The sequence below is a fragment of the Phalaenopsis equestris genome, unplaced genomic scaffold, assembly GCF_001263595.1.
Source record: "Phalaenopsis equestris unplaced genomic scaffold, ASM126359v1 Scaffold000094, whole genome shotgun sequence".
NCBI classification, from domain to species: domain Eukaryota; kingdom Viridiplantae; phylum Streptophyta; class Magnoliopsida; order Asparagales; family Orchidaceae; genus Phalaenopsis; species Phalaenopsis equestris.
The window spans coordinates 5,958,600-5,972,583 of record NW_018164536.1 but is presented as its reverse complement, the minus strand read 5'-3'; the positions used below and the strand labels follow the sequence as shown (position 1 = coordinate 5,972,583).

Below are 13,984 nucleotides of genomic sequence, written 5' to 3'. Positions count from 1 at the left end.
ATATATATATATATATATATTTATTTATTTATTTATTTTTTTTTTTTTTCATAAGGCCTAAGGTTAAATAATGCAAAGCACGAACTCAATACTTGAAGAAGTGAAGCCTTCAAGTCTTGATGGCTGCAGCCCTAGAGACGATGACATCTTCAATTATAACTCCAAATTGACAACAAGCAATGATAACTGCTTCAAGAAAAGACTACATTCACTAGTCCTTACAGGACTTTTACTTTTAGAAGGATGTCCTTCGACCTATGTAACGCACCTGTTACTTTTCAAAGGTATATGATATCCATTTTTTGCGATCTAATTGAAAAAAGGATTGAAGTATGGTTAGACGATTTTCAGTATTTGGTACCTCATTTTAGTCATGCCTAGACCATTCGGCGAGGGTACTTAAACGGTGTGAAGAAACCAATCTCGTTCTTAATTGGGAAAAATATCAATTTATGGTCGCAGAAGGAATAATTCTTGAACATAAAATATCTGAAAATGACAAGAAGTAAATCCAATAAAAATTCAAGTAATTGGTAAACTGTCTCCTCCTACCACAGTGAGAGGAGTTAGGAGTTTTTTAGGACATGCTGGTTTTTATAGGCGATACATTAAAAACTTTTAAAAAATCGTCAAGTCTTTATATCATCTTTTAGAAAAAGATGAAATTTTTTATTTTACTAGAAACATCTAAATATCTTCAATTTATTAGAGGAAAAATTAATCACCGCACCTATTATAGTCTCACCTAATTGGGGGAGACCATTTGAGCTGATGTGCGATGCGATTGATTATGTTATTGGGATAGCATTAGGGCAAATGAATGATAAGATTTTCATTTATATAATATGTTAGTAAAACCTTAAATAAAGCTCAAATTAATTATACTACTACTGAGAATGAATTATTGGCAATAGTATATGCATTTGATAAATTTAGATCATGTCTCATAGGAGCTAAATGTATTGTGCATACTGATCACTCTACTATTAGAGATCTGATACTGAACATGAATGCTAAACTAAGATTAATTAGATCGGTCCTTCTGATGCAGGAATTTGACTTTAAAGTAGTAGATAGAAAGAGATATGATAATTAGATAGTTGATCATCAATCGAGGCTGGAACAGGAAAATTCTTATAATTATGAAGATGAAATTAATGAATATTTTTTTTATGAACAATTATATATTTTTTTAGTGATATGTTCCGTAGTATGTCGATGTAGTGAACTATATTGTTACAGTACGGATTAACATATCATCAACGAAAAAAGTTTATTCATGATGCAAAATTTTACTTCTGTAATAACTTTTATCTATATAACAAATGTAATTATCAAGTTATACGAATATGTGTACCTTTAGAAGAAACCAAATATATAATTCAGAAATATCATGATTCTGAGTTTGGGAGATATTTTAGAGTCGATAGAACTGCATTTAAGATTATACAATATGGGTTTTATTTACATATTTTATTTATAGATGTTAATAATTATGTAAAAACATGTGATAGATTTCAGTGAGTATGCAATATATTAAAAAGAAATGAAATGTCCACAAATTTTACCTTAGAGATTTAAATTTTTTATGTTGGGGCCTAAATTTTATGAGACCATTTGTACCATCTTTCGGAATCCTATATATTTTAATAGTTGTGAATTATGTTTCTAAGTGGATTGAAGTTGTAGTTTTATCTCATTGTGATGCTCAATATGTTGCTAAATTTCTGAAGAAAAATATTTTTTTGTAGATTTCAGATGATAAGAGTGATTATTACAGTTGGGGAAACCATTAAAAAAAAAGATTGAAATGTCAGTTGAAAATTTTGGGATTAAATACAAAATTGTCACAGCTTATTATCCACAAACTAGTGGTTTAGCTGAAGTTTCTAACATAGAAATTAAAAGAATTTTAAAGAAAATAGTGAATTTAAATAGAAATGATTGGTCTGCTAAATTGAATAATGTTTTATGAGCTTATAAGACTACTTATAAAACACCACCATATAAACTCATATTTGGAAAGGTTTGTCACTTGGCAGTAGAGTTAGAGCAGAAAACTTACTGGGCTGTGAAAGAATTTAATTATAATTTGAAAAATACTGGAGAGAAACGATTATTACAGTTAAATGAGCTCGAAGATATTAGAAATAAATGATATGAAAATGCTAAAACTTATAAGAAAAAGATGAAAAACTGACATGATCGGAAGGTTCTAAGAAAAGATCTTGAGCCTGGGCAAAAAATATTATTATATAATACAAGATTAAAATTATTTTTAGGAAAAATTAAGTCTAGGTGTTCGGGGTCATTTATTGTAATTAAAGTTTATCAATTTGGTGTTGTGGATATTAAAGTTCCCAAAAGTGAAAGAATATTAATATTAATGGACACAGATTAAAAACTTATATTGGTGGAAACAGGTCTATATCTGATGAAGTCCTAATGTTGGGTCAATTGGAGTAAGATCTTGGTTTTTTGTCATGTTGAGGACTTTAAACCAAGTCCTTTAATTCTCATGGTGGCTATGCTCAATAATGTCTTCTGGTGATCGTTGGACTAACTTGTTCACTATGACTCAGTTCTTAACTGAACTCGAGAATTTAACTGGACACATATTGGATTTGAACATTGGATGGGTATATCGAGATTCTATTACTTCCTTTAGTTGGCTTTGTTGTTATCAGTAGATTAACATGCTTGCTGGTGATGAACATGTGGATGGTCTACACTATCCTTATTATTGATAGAGGTGCATTTCTTTTGGAATGAGAGAATTCCTGAAGTTGGTAACGCATAAATCAATGTATCGGGAATGATCTTATAAAGGGATTACCCTACGAAATTACTTAGAAGCAACTAATTTATCAGTGTAGTGATTCTGTTAGAAATTGGAAGAAGGAAATGAGATATGATGAGGCGTATGAGGAGTCAGCTTGTTTCTTATTTTGTGTTCTTAGGTGGTATTTTGTGTAAAAGAAAACCTAGGGGAGTTTAAAAATATTAAATTATTGACCAAACTGAGTTTGGGTTGAGCAGAAGGTTTTATTTAGACCATAAGCAAATTGTTGTTAAAATAAGCACCGGCGCGTAGGCGCCGCTTTTTGGCCGATCCACTTTAAGTCGCGAAAAAGCCCAGCCCGGCTCATTTTCGCGAAATCCCCTCTTCTTCTTCGATCAGCTGAGACCTAGGGTTTCTCCTCCATAACGTTTGGCTTGCATTTGGAGCTCGGAATCACTTGATTTCATCCTCTCCATGTAAGAATCATTCTCCAACCTTTTCATTTTCATTTTAGTCGAGATTTTCATCTACATTGGTGTGAGGATTTCAGATTTTTTGGAAAATGATGAGGAAAATGCGAAAAATCCATGGAGGAGAGTTTCTTTTACTCTAAAATTGTATATTGAGTTATACATATCTTGATTGAGCCTCATTTTCTCCTCCAATTGATTTTTGCTAGAAATGGCCACCTAAGACCAAAGGTGTAAAAGGAAATGAGATTTTTTATAAGAAGAAATTTTCAAGTGCTAAAGCTCAAGAACGATATAATGAGTTTTTTGGTTTCAAAGTAGTTAATTGCAGAAGGAAGTTTTCTTATCCCTAGTGGAACAGTTGAAAACTTGATAGTTTGTCGACACTGGGAGACGTTTTGCTACACGACCGCTGCAGCGGTGATTTCACTTGTGCATGAATTTTACACCAATATCCCTAACGCCTCTAATGATGCGGTGTTCGTTAGAGAGAGACAAGTTGAATTTACCCCTGCTCATACCAACTCAGCATATAAGCTAAGTACTGTACCTGGCAGTTTTTATTCAAGTTTCGAGCCTTATGATTTACAGTTGGATTAAATTATGATGTTTTTGACTAGCGAAAAAGTGGCTTGGAAAATCAGAGGTGAGCATAAGATAAATTTTTCTTCCTCTAAACAGAATGCCCAGTCAAAAGCATGGCACTATTTTATTTCAACTAGAATCTTGCCTTCTAGAAATTTGAGTGAGGTCACAAAGGAGAGAGCCACTTTAAGTTGTTGTATTCAAAGAATGAAACATATCGATATTGGCTCTACCATTTATAAGACGATAATCAGTGCCTCTAAGGGAGGGATTACAGCTGGACTAGGATATCGCTCCCTTACTTTCTCTCTGTGCCAGCAGTCTTGAGTTAGATTTGAGACAGACGATGAAGCCTATCAATAAGGCCAATGTGAAAATATATGGGAAGGATGCTATATTAGGAACAGAGGCTTGATCTTCTGATGTCTCATCTTCCTCTAGACCCTCGACTTCACGTGTTGCAGCTCCACCTTCTACTACTTTGGGTTTCAGTGGTGATCGTTTTCAGGAGTTACAATATGTTATTTCCTTTGTACAGAGTAAAGTATATGGCATTGTTGAATATGTGGAACACTTTGACTCGTATTTCAAAAGGAAAAGTGATTACGAGTCCAGTTTCCATACTTCTATTGTGAACTATCTTAAAGGAGATAAGGTTGTAGAGTTTTATGAGTATCCTACTTATCAGTCATATGTGCATCAGCCGTTTATGGATAAGGACGATGATGATGAGGAAGAGGATTAAGAGATCTTTACAATTTAGTAGTAGTACATGTACTTAGTTGTGCTTTATTAGATACTTCTGGATGTATTTTGTTTAGGTTGGATTCATGTCCGGAACCATTTATTTTACTGCACTACTGTTTCCTTTATGTTCTAGTTCAAATATAGCACTGCATTTGTGTTAAAGTAGTCCTTTATTTTGCCATTTTTATGCTAAACATGTTGAGTTGAGATTTACTTACTGCTACACACTTGTCTTTACTGTTTATACTTATATAATATTCATATTCAGGACCTTGTGATAGAAAATAACTCAGTTAAATTTTCTCCCTTCATACACTTTTGTACTAAATGTTTTAAAGGCGTAAAAATTCAAGTTTAGGTCGGGGAGAAAAACTTTTAAAACTAAACTATATTTGTCATCAGTAAACTGCATTTAAATATCATTTTGAATTAACCTATAGTATGTAGTGTTATCTTTAGAGAACTATATTTTTTATTCTATGAATGTTATAATAGACTTGAGTAAATTTTTTTGGTGACAAGAGCGGTCCTAGAGTTAAGATATTTAGTATAAAAGAATAGGGATATGATTTTACTATTTATAGTAGGAAAATTTGTATTTTTGAAACACTAAGAATTTTAGATTTACACTTTAAAAAGAATTGAGACTCTATGAAAAATCATTTTTATACTAATACACACTATCAAATAACGAAATGCGAGAAGTTTTTAATTTTAGGAGGAGGATAGTGAAATTCGAAATCATTAAAGAATGTCCAGATATAACAATACTCACATAAAAGAGTAAGGATTAAAAGAATCCTGAAAGAAAAGAAATGTATAATTAAAAATCAGCTTCTCACTTCAATCATCTTAAGGGAAGAAGCTCAGTTACAGTTCTGAGCTTATTGTCAATTTTTAAATGTATCAGTCAAATATTTACTAATAGAGTTTTCAAGAAATTCTATCTTTTATTTTTTTTAGGATTCTCAAGTTTAACAAATTACAATTACTTTTGAAATGGATAGAAAATAAGAATTCCTAACTTGATTACTAGAAGTTCTTATACCCTAATTCTAGCCTGATTTATTGAATTTTTTTCTAAAGTTGCACTCACATTTTTTGGGCATAACTATAGGAATCTTTCATGAAACTCACTATCATAAGTTAATACATTTGATTTCTAAAATAACAGAGTTACTTGAGAACAAGTAACAGTGAAGTTTGAAGGATTTTGATATGCTCTGTAATAGTTGCATTTTTCTTTAATATTTCTTATTTAATTTTGACGATAATATGCTTTAAAGAAAAATATTATCATGTTTTTGGTGCAAATATAACAGGAGAAAAAACTAGATGGAATTGAAGCGAAAATAAAGCGAAACGGAGCAAATTGGGTTAAGGAAAAAAATATTTGATCTGGCGTCTGAGCGTCGGATTATGATGCCTAAGCGCCACCTTATAGAAAAACCAGCGCCTAAGCGCCAAATCCTGACGCCAATTAGATTTACTGGGCTCCCGAGAAGGTGGCGCCTAGGCGCCACAGTTGGGCGCTAGACACCAAAACTGCCCAGAGCAGTTTCTCTGCAGTTAAAGCACGAATTCAAGGCATTTTTTTAGAAAATTTTCATTGGAGACGTAGAGAAGAGCCTTTGGAGAGTTCAAGGAAGCTCTGGAATGCAAGAGATTGAGGGAGAGTGAGAGATTTCTTTGTATTTTCTGCATTTTTTGAGTTACATTTGAGAGAAATTGTAGAGATTGTAAGATATGCAAAGGAACTTCAGAAGTCCCTTTGTGGTAGAGTCTTTGCTGATTTCAATGAAGGAGATAAGTTTTTATTTGCACACTGTTTTGTTCTAAGTAGATTTTATCTTTTAAGACTTTGATAAATTATATAGGAATGTGTTCTTGTGTTCACTTCATGAAATCTGAGTAGTATCCTTACTTCCTTTCTTTTGTAACGGATTAGTCGCATGTATAGGGTTCAAATTAAAGTAAAATCTAATTACTTTATTGAATGTGATGATATTACACCTGTGCTTCATTTACTTTGCAAATTGGTCATTTGTGATGTTAAAATTCGTTGTGAACCCATAAGATTTGTGAGGGTTATGACTTCAAAGAAGTAGTGAGTACCACATTAACCTTTAGGGTGAAGGAAAAGTAGTCCTGAGGTGAGTGCAAATAAATAGAGAGATGATTTTAGCGAGGATAACTAGGAGGTTTCTAGGGTGACAGGCGAAAACTAGTCCTTAGTTAATCTAGGTTCTTTATGCACTTGGAAAAGGATAAAGAATCGGTATGCTCCTATTTGTCACAGATTTTATTTAGAGATTCTATTTTAATTGAACCTACACTAGCTACTAGTCTAATTACAAAAAGAGGGAACCTCTAGATAACTTGAATTTCCAACTTACTTTAGCTTAGTGTGATTAGTCTAAACCTTTTGGCTTAACTTAGCTCAGTTAATTTAGCTGATTAGATCACTTAGAAATTTAGTAATAGTTTAGTCAAATTATTAGCTCATTGTCAATCAAACCAATTTCCTAGCTAAGGCATTCTAGATTCAGTTAAGGCCTAGGTCAAGTCTGTCAAATTTGTAAACATCTTGGTGGGTTCAATACTCAGAACATAAAGAAAGTCCAATGATACTTGAATGATACATGCACTTGTGCTTTTACCTGGTGTGAAGTGAGTAGGAGTGAAAAATCCAGAGATTTAATTTATAAAATATATTTTTACCATTTTAATATCTAATCCTATAATACCAGGTATATCATAGTGTAAATAGCGGTCAGTCTGTAGGACCTGATGATATACAAATTGAAGTGTGGAAATATATAAGAGATTTGGGAGTTCTTTGGCTAGATAAACTCTTTAATATTATTTTAAAAACTAAAAAGATACTCGAGGAGTGGAGGAAGAGTATTTGGTCCCCATTTTTTAGAATACAGGGGATGCAAAAGAGTGCAAATTATAAAGGAATTAAGTTGATGTGCCATACTTTAAAATTATGGGAGAGGGTAATTGAACGGAGATTAAGACGTATTACAAAGATTTCTCATAATCAATTTGGATTTATGTCGAGCAGGTCTATCATGAAAGCTATAAAATTTATTGAGAGGTTTGATAGAGAAGTTCAAAGATAATAAAGAGGATCACATTATTGATTTAGAAAATTCTTACGATAAGATTCCAAGAGATCATTTGGAGATTTATTGAGAAGAAAGATGTTGATATCACTTATACTCAAGTCATTAAAGATGTGTTTACTAGATTTGTTACTTGTGTTCGAATAGAAGGAAGATTGACCAAATCTTTTCCTATTTTTGTTGGATTACATCAGGCATTGGTTTTAAGCCGATATCTTTTTGCTTTAGTTATGAATGCTCTTACTGGACATTTACAGGAGGATGTACCTTGGTGTATGCTTTTTATCGATGATATCCTTCTCGTGGATAAGACCAGAGAGAAAGCTTAGGAAAAACTTGAATTATGGAGGTCTACATTGGAGTCTAAAGGCCTTTATTTTAGTAGAACTTAAACTGAATACATGGAATGTAATTTTAGGGTCCGTTTAGGGCAGCTTATTTGGTGCGATGGCGTTTTGAAAATGCACCTGGTCTGTCTGGGTGAATTATGTTTTGGCAGCTTGTGCGTTTTTAAAACACTGAACACAGCGTTTTCACGCCGCACCTATCTAGGTGCGGTGGCAACTTTTTGGCACATATATGGCTTTTCCAAAAAAAAAATAAAAATTTGTAATAGCCACCACGCCTAGTTTATCAGCAGATTATTCAATAAGCTGTAGCTGCCCCAAACAAACCCTTAGTAGTAGTAGCTCTAGTGACAGAATTAAAACTATGGGTGATCAAATTATTAAAAGGTGTGAACGCTCTAGATATCTCGGGTCTATTGTTCAAAGTGATGGTGATATAGATGGGGATTATTAGTAGAATTCAAGTTTGGTTGGTTGAAGTGGAGGAATGCTTCGGGCCTATTGTGTGATAGAAAAGTACCGCTTAGACTGAAAGAAAAATTTTATAAGATGGTGGTGAGACCAGCAATGTTTTGTAGCGTTGAATGTTGGCCTTTAAAAGAAAAGCATAAAACTAAGTTAAATGTTGCCGAGATGAAAATGATTAGGTGAATGAGTGGCTTTTCACTTAGTGACAAAAAGTTAAATGAATATATCTGTGATAGGGTTGGTGTAGCTCCATTGACAAACAAAATTAGAGAGAGTCATCTTAGATGGTTGACGTTAGATGGTTTGGTCACATTAAACGTCAACCATCTAATGATCTGATTAGAAGAGTTGATGTTTCAGATTCGACTTATGTTAAAAAAGGCTGAGGTAGACATAAAAAAGCTTGGACGTATTGTATAAAAATGATCTTAATTTAATAGAATTAAATGAAAATATGACGCTCAATAGAACTCAATGGAGAAAAATGATTCATGTAGCCGACCCCATTTAGTGAGATAAAGGTTTGTTGTTGTTATCGTTGTATTGTGATATCCCAATATGTTGCTACATATACTAGGCGCTACATTGGGTACCCAACAACCAAGCTTTAAAATTCTAAAACCAGTGAAAAACCAGCAACTACAGGCCAGATTTGGTTGTATGCTAATAGTAAATTACATAAGTAAAACGCAATCCATCCCATCTCAAAAACAAATAAATAGACATAGCTTTTTTAACCATACTATAACATTATAATTTATTAATCCTAAGTGCATATGTTCTCAGGTTTTCATAAAGTGTGAATGAAAATAAACAAAAACATGAAATTATAATGCTTAATCAATTAAAAATAGTTATTACCAGTGCCCCGTGTTGAAGATGATGATATCATGGAAGAGAGGTGCCTCTGCCCATGTATGCTCAGGTACATCAACATCCACTCGGTAACCTTGTTTGAAACCAAGAGACTCTAGGGCAACTCCATTTGGGCTGGCTGACCAACTAAAAAAAATATATATATTAAAAACTAAAATGAATAAGGAAAATGAACTAAAGAAAGTAATGGCCTTGAGCTAGCATCCACATTCATTGCAGGTGTGTGTAACTTGTAACTTCACTTAAGATAATAATTAGTTCAAAACAAAACCATATCAAAACAAATGAAAGTTGAAGCATCAGATAGTTCAATAAGCGTATTGTGTACTTCTCCAAAAAATATGATACACATTTATAGAAATTTTGAACGCAAGTATGCAATTTTTTCTTATATTAACTTGAGCATAACTCACCATTTATCATGATCATATGCATTATCCTTCACAGATAAGTCTCATAAACTTCAGAAATAACTCAAACACTGCTAAAAGTTTTTTGAACCTTCATAAGATATTTTAACTCTTAATTTGAATGTGTAGCATCTGAAGTATTCCCTATACTCCTTTCTTCAACTATCATAAGCATTTCCAAAAATGGAAGCAACCTTGTAATGTACTGCTTTAAAGTTTGGCAGCACCTACATATTTTTGTCCTATCACATTAGACCTGGCTTCCATATCACATTGTTACATAAGGTTGGCATTCTCATTATTGCTAATATAATAGAATGAACATGTTCAAGAATTTGGAAAAAGAATCATTAGGTCTTTGTGAACCTTGAGGAATAGGTCTGGAGAAGGACTGGTTAACCCTATCAAATCTCATGGTTCCATTGTCCAAGGTACACTAAATAATCAAGCCACAATCATCAAAATCTTGGTTGCGGGAGATGACAGTGCTAGTTTTCTCATATAAAGGACAAAGGATAAAGAAATAAAAGCTTCAACATTAAAAGAACAAAAAGCAGTTCCCATTCCAGGATACCAAAAAAAAAAAAAAGATTAACATAAAATGCATAAACCCTCTCTACTATTTTCATGCAATTAATACTAGCCTCCAGACTTAATCAAGCCACAATCATCAAAATCTTGGTTGCGGGAGATGACAGTGCTAGTTTTCTCATATAAAGGACAAAGGATAAAGAAATAAAAGCTTCAACATTAAAAGAACAAAAAGCAGTTCCCATTCCAGGATACCAAAAAAAAAAAAAAGATTAACATAAAGATTAACATAAAATGCATAAACCTATTTTCATGCAATTAATACTAGCCTTCCAGACTTATATTCTCATGAAATTATGAGATATGCTTCAACAATTATCTAAATAAGAAAATGGCAAGCATAACTGGTTAAGTGCTCTTAGGAGACAAAAACAGATTTCCAATTGTAAAATAAACTCTCAAAATTTAAAGCACGTCGATTTTCAGTCAGTAGCATTATGTCCCAAATTGAGCAAACTTGTCTTCATATTGTAAATTCCAAACTTTAAGAAATCAATAATCCCTTACCTACCATATCGTGCCAGGAGATTAGTACGATGATACGCCACTGTGAGGTTGTTGCGCAGAAAGGTAAATCCTCGGTCAGCACCAGCCGGCCGCCACTTCCTCACGTCTCCCACATGAACTCTCCTCAACATGCAGACCAGAGAAACAAACATATTCCGATTCAATGAATCACCAACAAAACCTGCCGCCCTCAAAACCCATCACTCTTCCACAAAATAACAACAGAAATTTTCAATGTTAAAGAATCTAGCAAGAAATTTCATAAATCACTTGCCTATGCTTTTGTTTCTGAATCGGCGAAGAAAATAGACGGGATCTAGAGGAAGTAGATCGCAGCCCGAGGGCAACCACCTCCACTGCGACAGATCGCGGGCGTTCGACTTGCCGCTGGATATGCAGTTCCATCCCTTGAAGATCTCCTTGCAAGAGCTATCATAACGAGGAATGACGGAACTTTGGTCTCGAATCCACTTTCCGCTTGTGTAGTTACATAAGCCGCCGCCAGCTACATTTCTCGTTGAAGCGAACGGCTGAACGCCAGATAAACCCTCGGGGGAGAACGAGTGCCGCAGAGCGGAGAAGAGGAAGAGGATGGCAACAAATAGTAGAAAAGCGAAGCAAGAATGAATGGAAGAGGGATGCCTCCTCGCTCCGGCATCAAGCGCAGCCATGAAAGCCGCAGAGAAACCTTTATTTTATAAAAGAAGAGCACGCAAAAATATGCATCCTCGCGAGATAATATTAGTTAGGATCTCTTTGCGTCTCATCTGCGAATTTTTATTCGGTACGTGCACTGCATGAAGCCTTACATGCGATACCGAATAAAAATTTGCCACGTGGAATGCGATTCCACGTGGCTTTACAGCTTAAAAATAAGTTTTTTCATGTATTCCGACCCGACCCGATCCCGCCCAAAACAAAAAAAAGCGCTTTTTTGTCATTTTCGATTCCCGCCAACAGAAGAAAGTGACATTTTGTCTGCTTTAGGGTATTGGTATCTGGTATATTCTCATTTTTTCGCTCATGTTCGCTGGAGCTGGTTCGATGGAAAAAAATTTCGACGAAGAAATGTTTGTGGAATCTCAAAATACTTCTGAGAATCATAACAATGAGACGAAATCTCAGAATATTTCCGAGAATAATGAGGTGGAGCAGAGTTTAGATGCGGCAGAAGGGCATCGACAGGTAGATTTTTTTAACGAAGGATGTTTGAATACAGTTCTAGGTTTTAAGGAGTTATTTTATTGCTAATGAAGTTTGCTCTATTTTTGGATGAGTTTTAACGCTAAGTTTCGGTTGGGTGGGATGTGGTGTTATTTAGGAAATATTAGTTGGGGTTTGATGTTATTTTGATAGTATCTGGCATCATAATGTAAAGAATCTGGAGGATTTGGTGTTATTTTGGTAGTATCACAGTGTTATTTTGGTAGTATCATAATGTAAAGCTAATGTCTTGAGGATTTGGTGTTATTTTGGTCGTACCACAGCGTTATTTTGGTGGTATCATAATGTAAAGCTAATGTCTTGAGGATTTGGTGTTATTTTGGTCGTACCACAGCGTTATTTTGGTGGTATCATAATGTAAAGCTAATGTCTTGAGGATTTGGCGTTATTTTGGTCGTACCACAGCGTTATTTTGGTTGTATCATAATGTAAAGAATCTGGAGGATTTGGTGTTATTTTGGTAGTATCACAGTGTTATTTTGGTAGTATCATAATGTAAAGCCAATGTCTTGAGGATTTGGTGTTATTTTGGTCGTACCACAGCGTTATTTTGGTGGTATCATAATGTAAAGCTAATGTCTTGAGGATTTGGTGTTATTTTGGTCGTACCACAGCGTTATTTTGGTGGTATCATAATGTAAAGAATCTCGAGGATTTGGTGTTATTTTGGTATTATCACAGCATTATTTTGGTGGTATCATAATGTAAAACCAATGTCTTGAGGATTTGGTGTTATTTTGGTCGTACCACAGCGTTATTTTGGTAGTACCACAACGTAACGTTTCTTTCATGTGGATTTGGTGTTACTTAGGTATTATCACGGTGATACACCGGTTGGGTTTTGTAGTTGTTTTCCATCTCCGGTTGTTCGGTATAATATAAGTTCTGGGCTGATGTTATGAATAGTATTATTATGATATTAATATGGTATTATTATTTTGTTCTTTATGTATTATAACATTGTATCTATGATGTTTAAATCTGCAGTCACCCGATACAGAGAAATTACTTAATGCAGTTGTCCAGAACGAGAATGAAGCATATGAACAGTATTGTTTATATGCACACCATATTGGATTTACTGTGCGAAAGGAACACAGTGGTTTCTGGCCGAATTCTAAGAAGTTGAAGACAAAGGACTTTGTTTGTGGTAAGGCTGGTTTCAAGAAAGAGTTGAAGGACACTATCACAGTGAGGTTCAAAAGAGCGGACACAAGGACTGGTTGTCCAGCAATGATCCGATACTTCGTTGATTTAGATGGCAACTGGTCGGTAAAAAAATTTGTAGAAAGTCACAACCATCCGTTGGCGGAGGACGGTGACAAGCATCTACTGCGTTCCAGCAGAAAGATGTGTGATATCAATGCTGATATCCTCAGAACAATGACAAAATCAGGGATTAGAACCAGCGATGCATTCAGATTCCTCGCAAATGAGGTTGGAGGAGTGGAGAATCTTGATTGCACAAAGAGGGATGCATATAATTTCATACAAAGAGAGAGAAGAGTTCAGATTGAATTAGGGGATGCTAATTCTCTCATACAATTGTTCACTACCCGACAAGCAGATGATCCAATGTTTGCGTGGGACTTCCAAATTGATGAGGCAGGATGTTTGGTGAATTTTTTATGGTGCGACGGGATGTCCAGGATTGATTATGACTGTTTTGGGGATGTAATAATATTTGATACAAGTTATAGATTGAATAAATACAATTTATGTTGTGCTCCGATTGTCGGTGTGAATCATCACTGGCAGAATGTTCTATTTGGTGTTGGTTTTTTGTCAGATGAAACAATTGAATCATTCAAGTGGTTATTCAGAGCTTTTATCCGTATAATGGATA

At 34.3% G+C, this 13,984-nt stretch overlaps 2 protein-coding genes across 6 annotated transcripts in view; one reads left to right on the top strand and one right to left on the bottom strand.

Annotated features, from left to right (window-relative positions):
- The window catches only part of LOC110020135 (protein trichome birefringence-like 13), a 32,650-nt gene extending 21,009 nt beyond the window's left edge, over positions 1 to 11,641 (bottom strand). For all 5 annotated transcript variants that reach the window (XR_002293502.1, XR_002293501.1, XM_020718128.1 and 2 more), the window contains exons 1-3: positions 11,189 to 11,641; positions 10,915 to 11,095; positions 9,392 to 9,532 (exon numbers count right to left, since the gene is read on the bottom strand). Coding sequence is in view for 3 of the 5 variants with exons in the window: in XM_020718128.1 (XP_020573787.1) it covers positions 9,392 to 9,532; positions 10,915 to 11,095; positions 11,189 to 11,585 (719 nt within the window). In the remaining 2 variants the exon portion in view is untranslated. The remainder of the gene's footprint in view (positions 1 to 9,391; positions 9,533 to 10,914; positions 11,096 to 11,188) is intronic.
- Positions 11,642 to 11,937: 296 nt separating this feature from the next.
- LOC110020189 (protein FAR1-RELATED SEQUENCE 5-like) lies at positions 11,938 to 13,978 on the top strand. Its single transcript, XM_020718194.1, has 3 exons — positions 11,938 to 12,099; positions 13,126 to 13,812; positions 13,928 to 13,978. Exons 1-3 carry the CDS (start codon positions 11,938 to 11,940, stop codon positions 13,976 to 13,978), a joined length of 900 nt encoding a protein of 299 aa, XP_020573853.1.
- Positions 13,979 to 13,984: the final 6 nt, after the last annotated feature.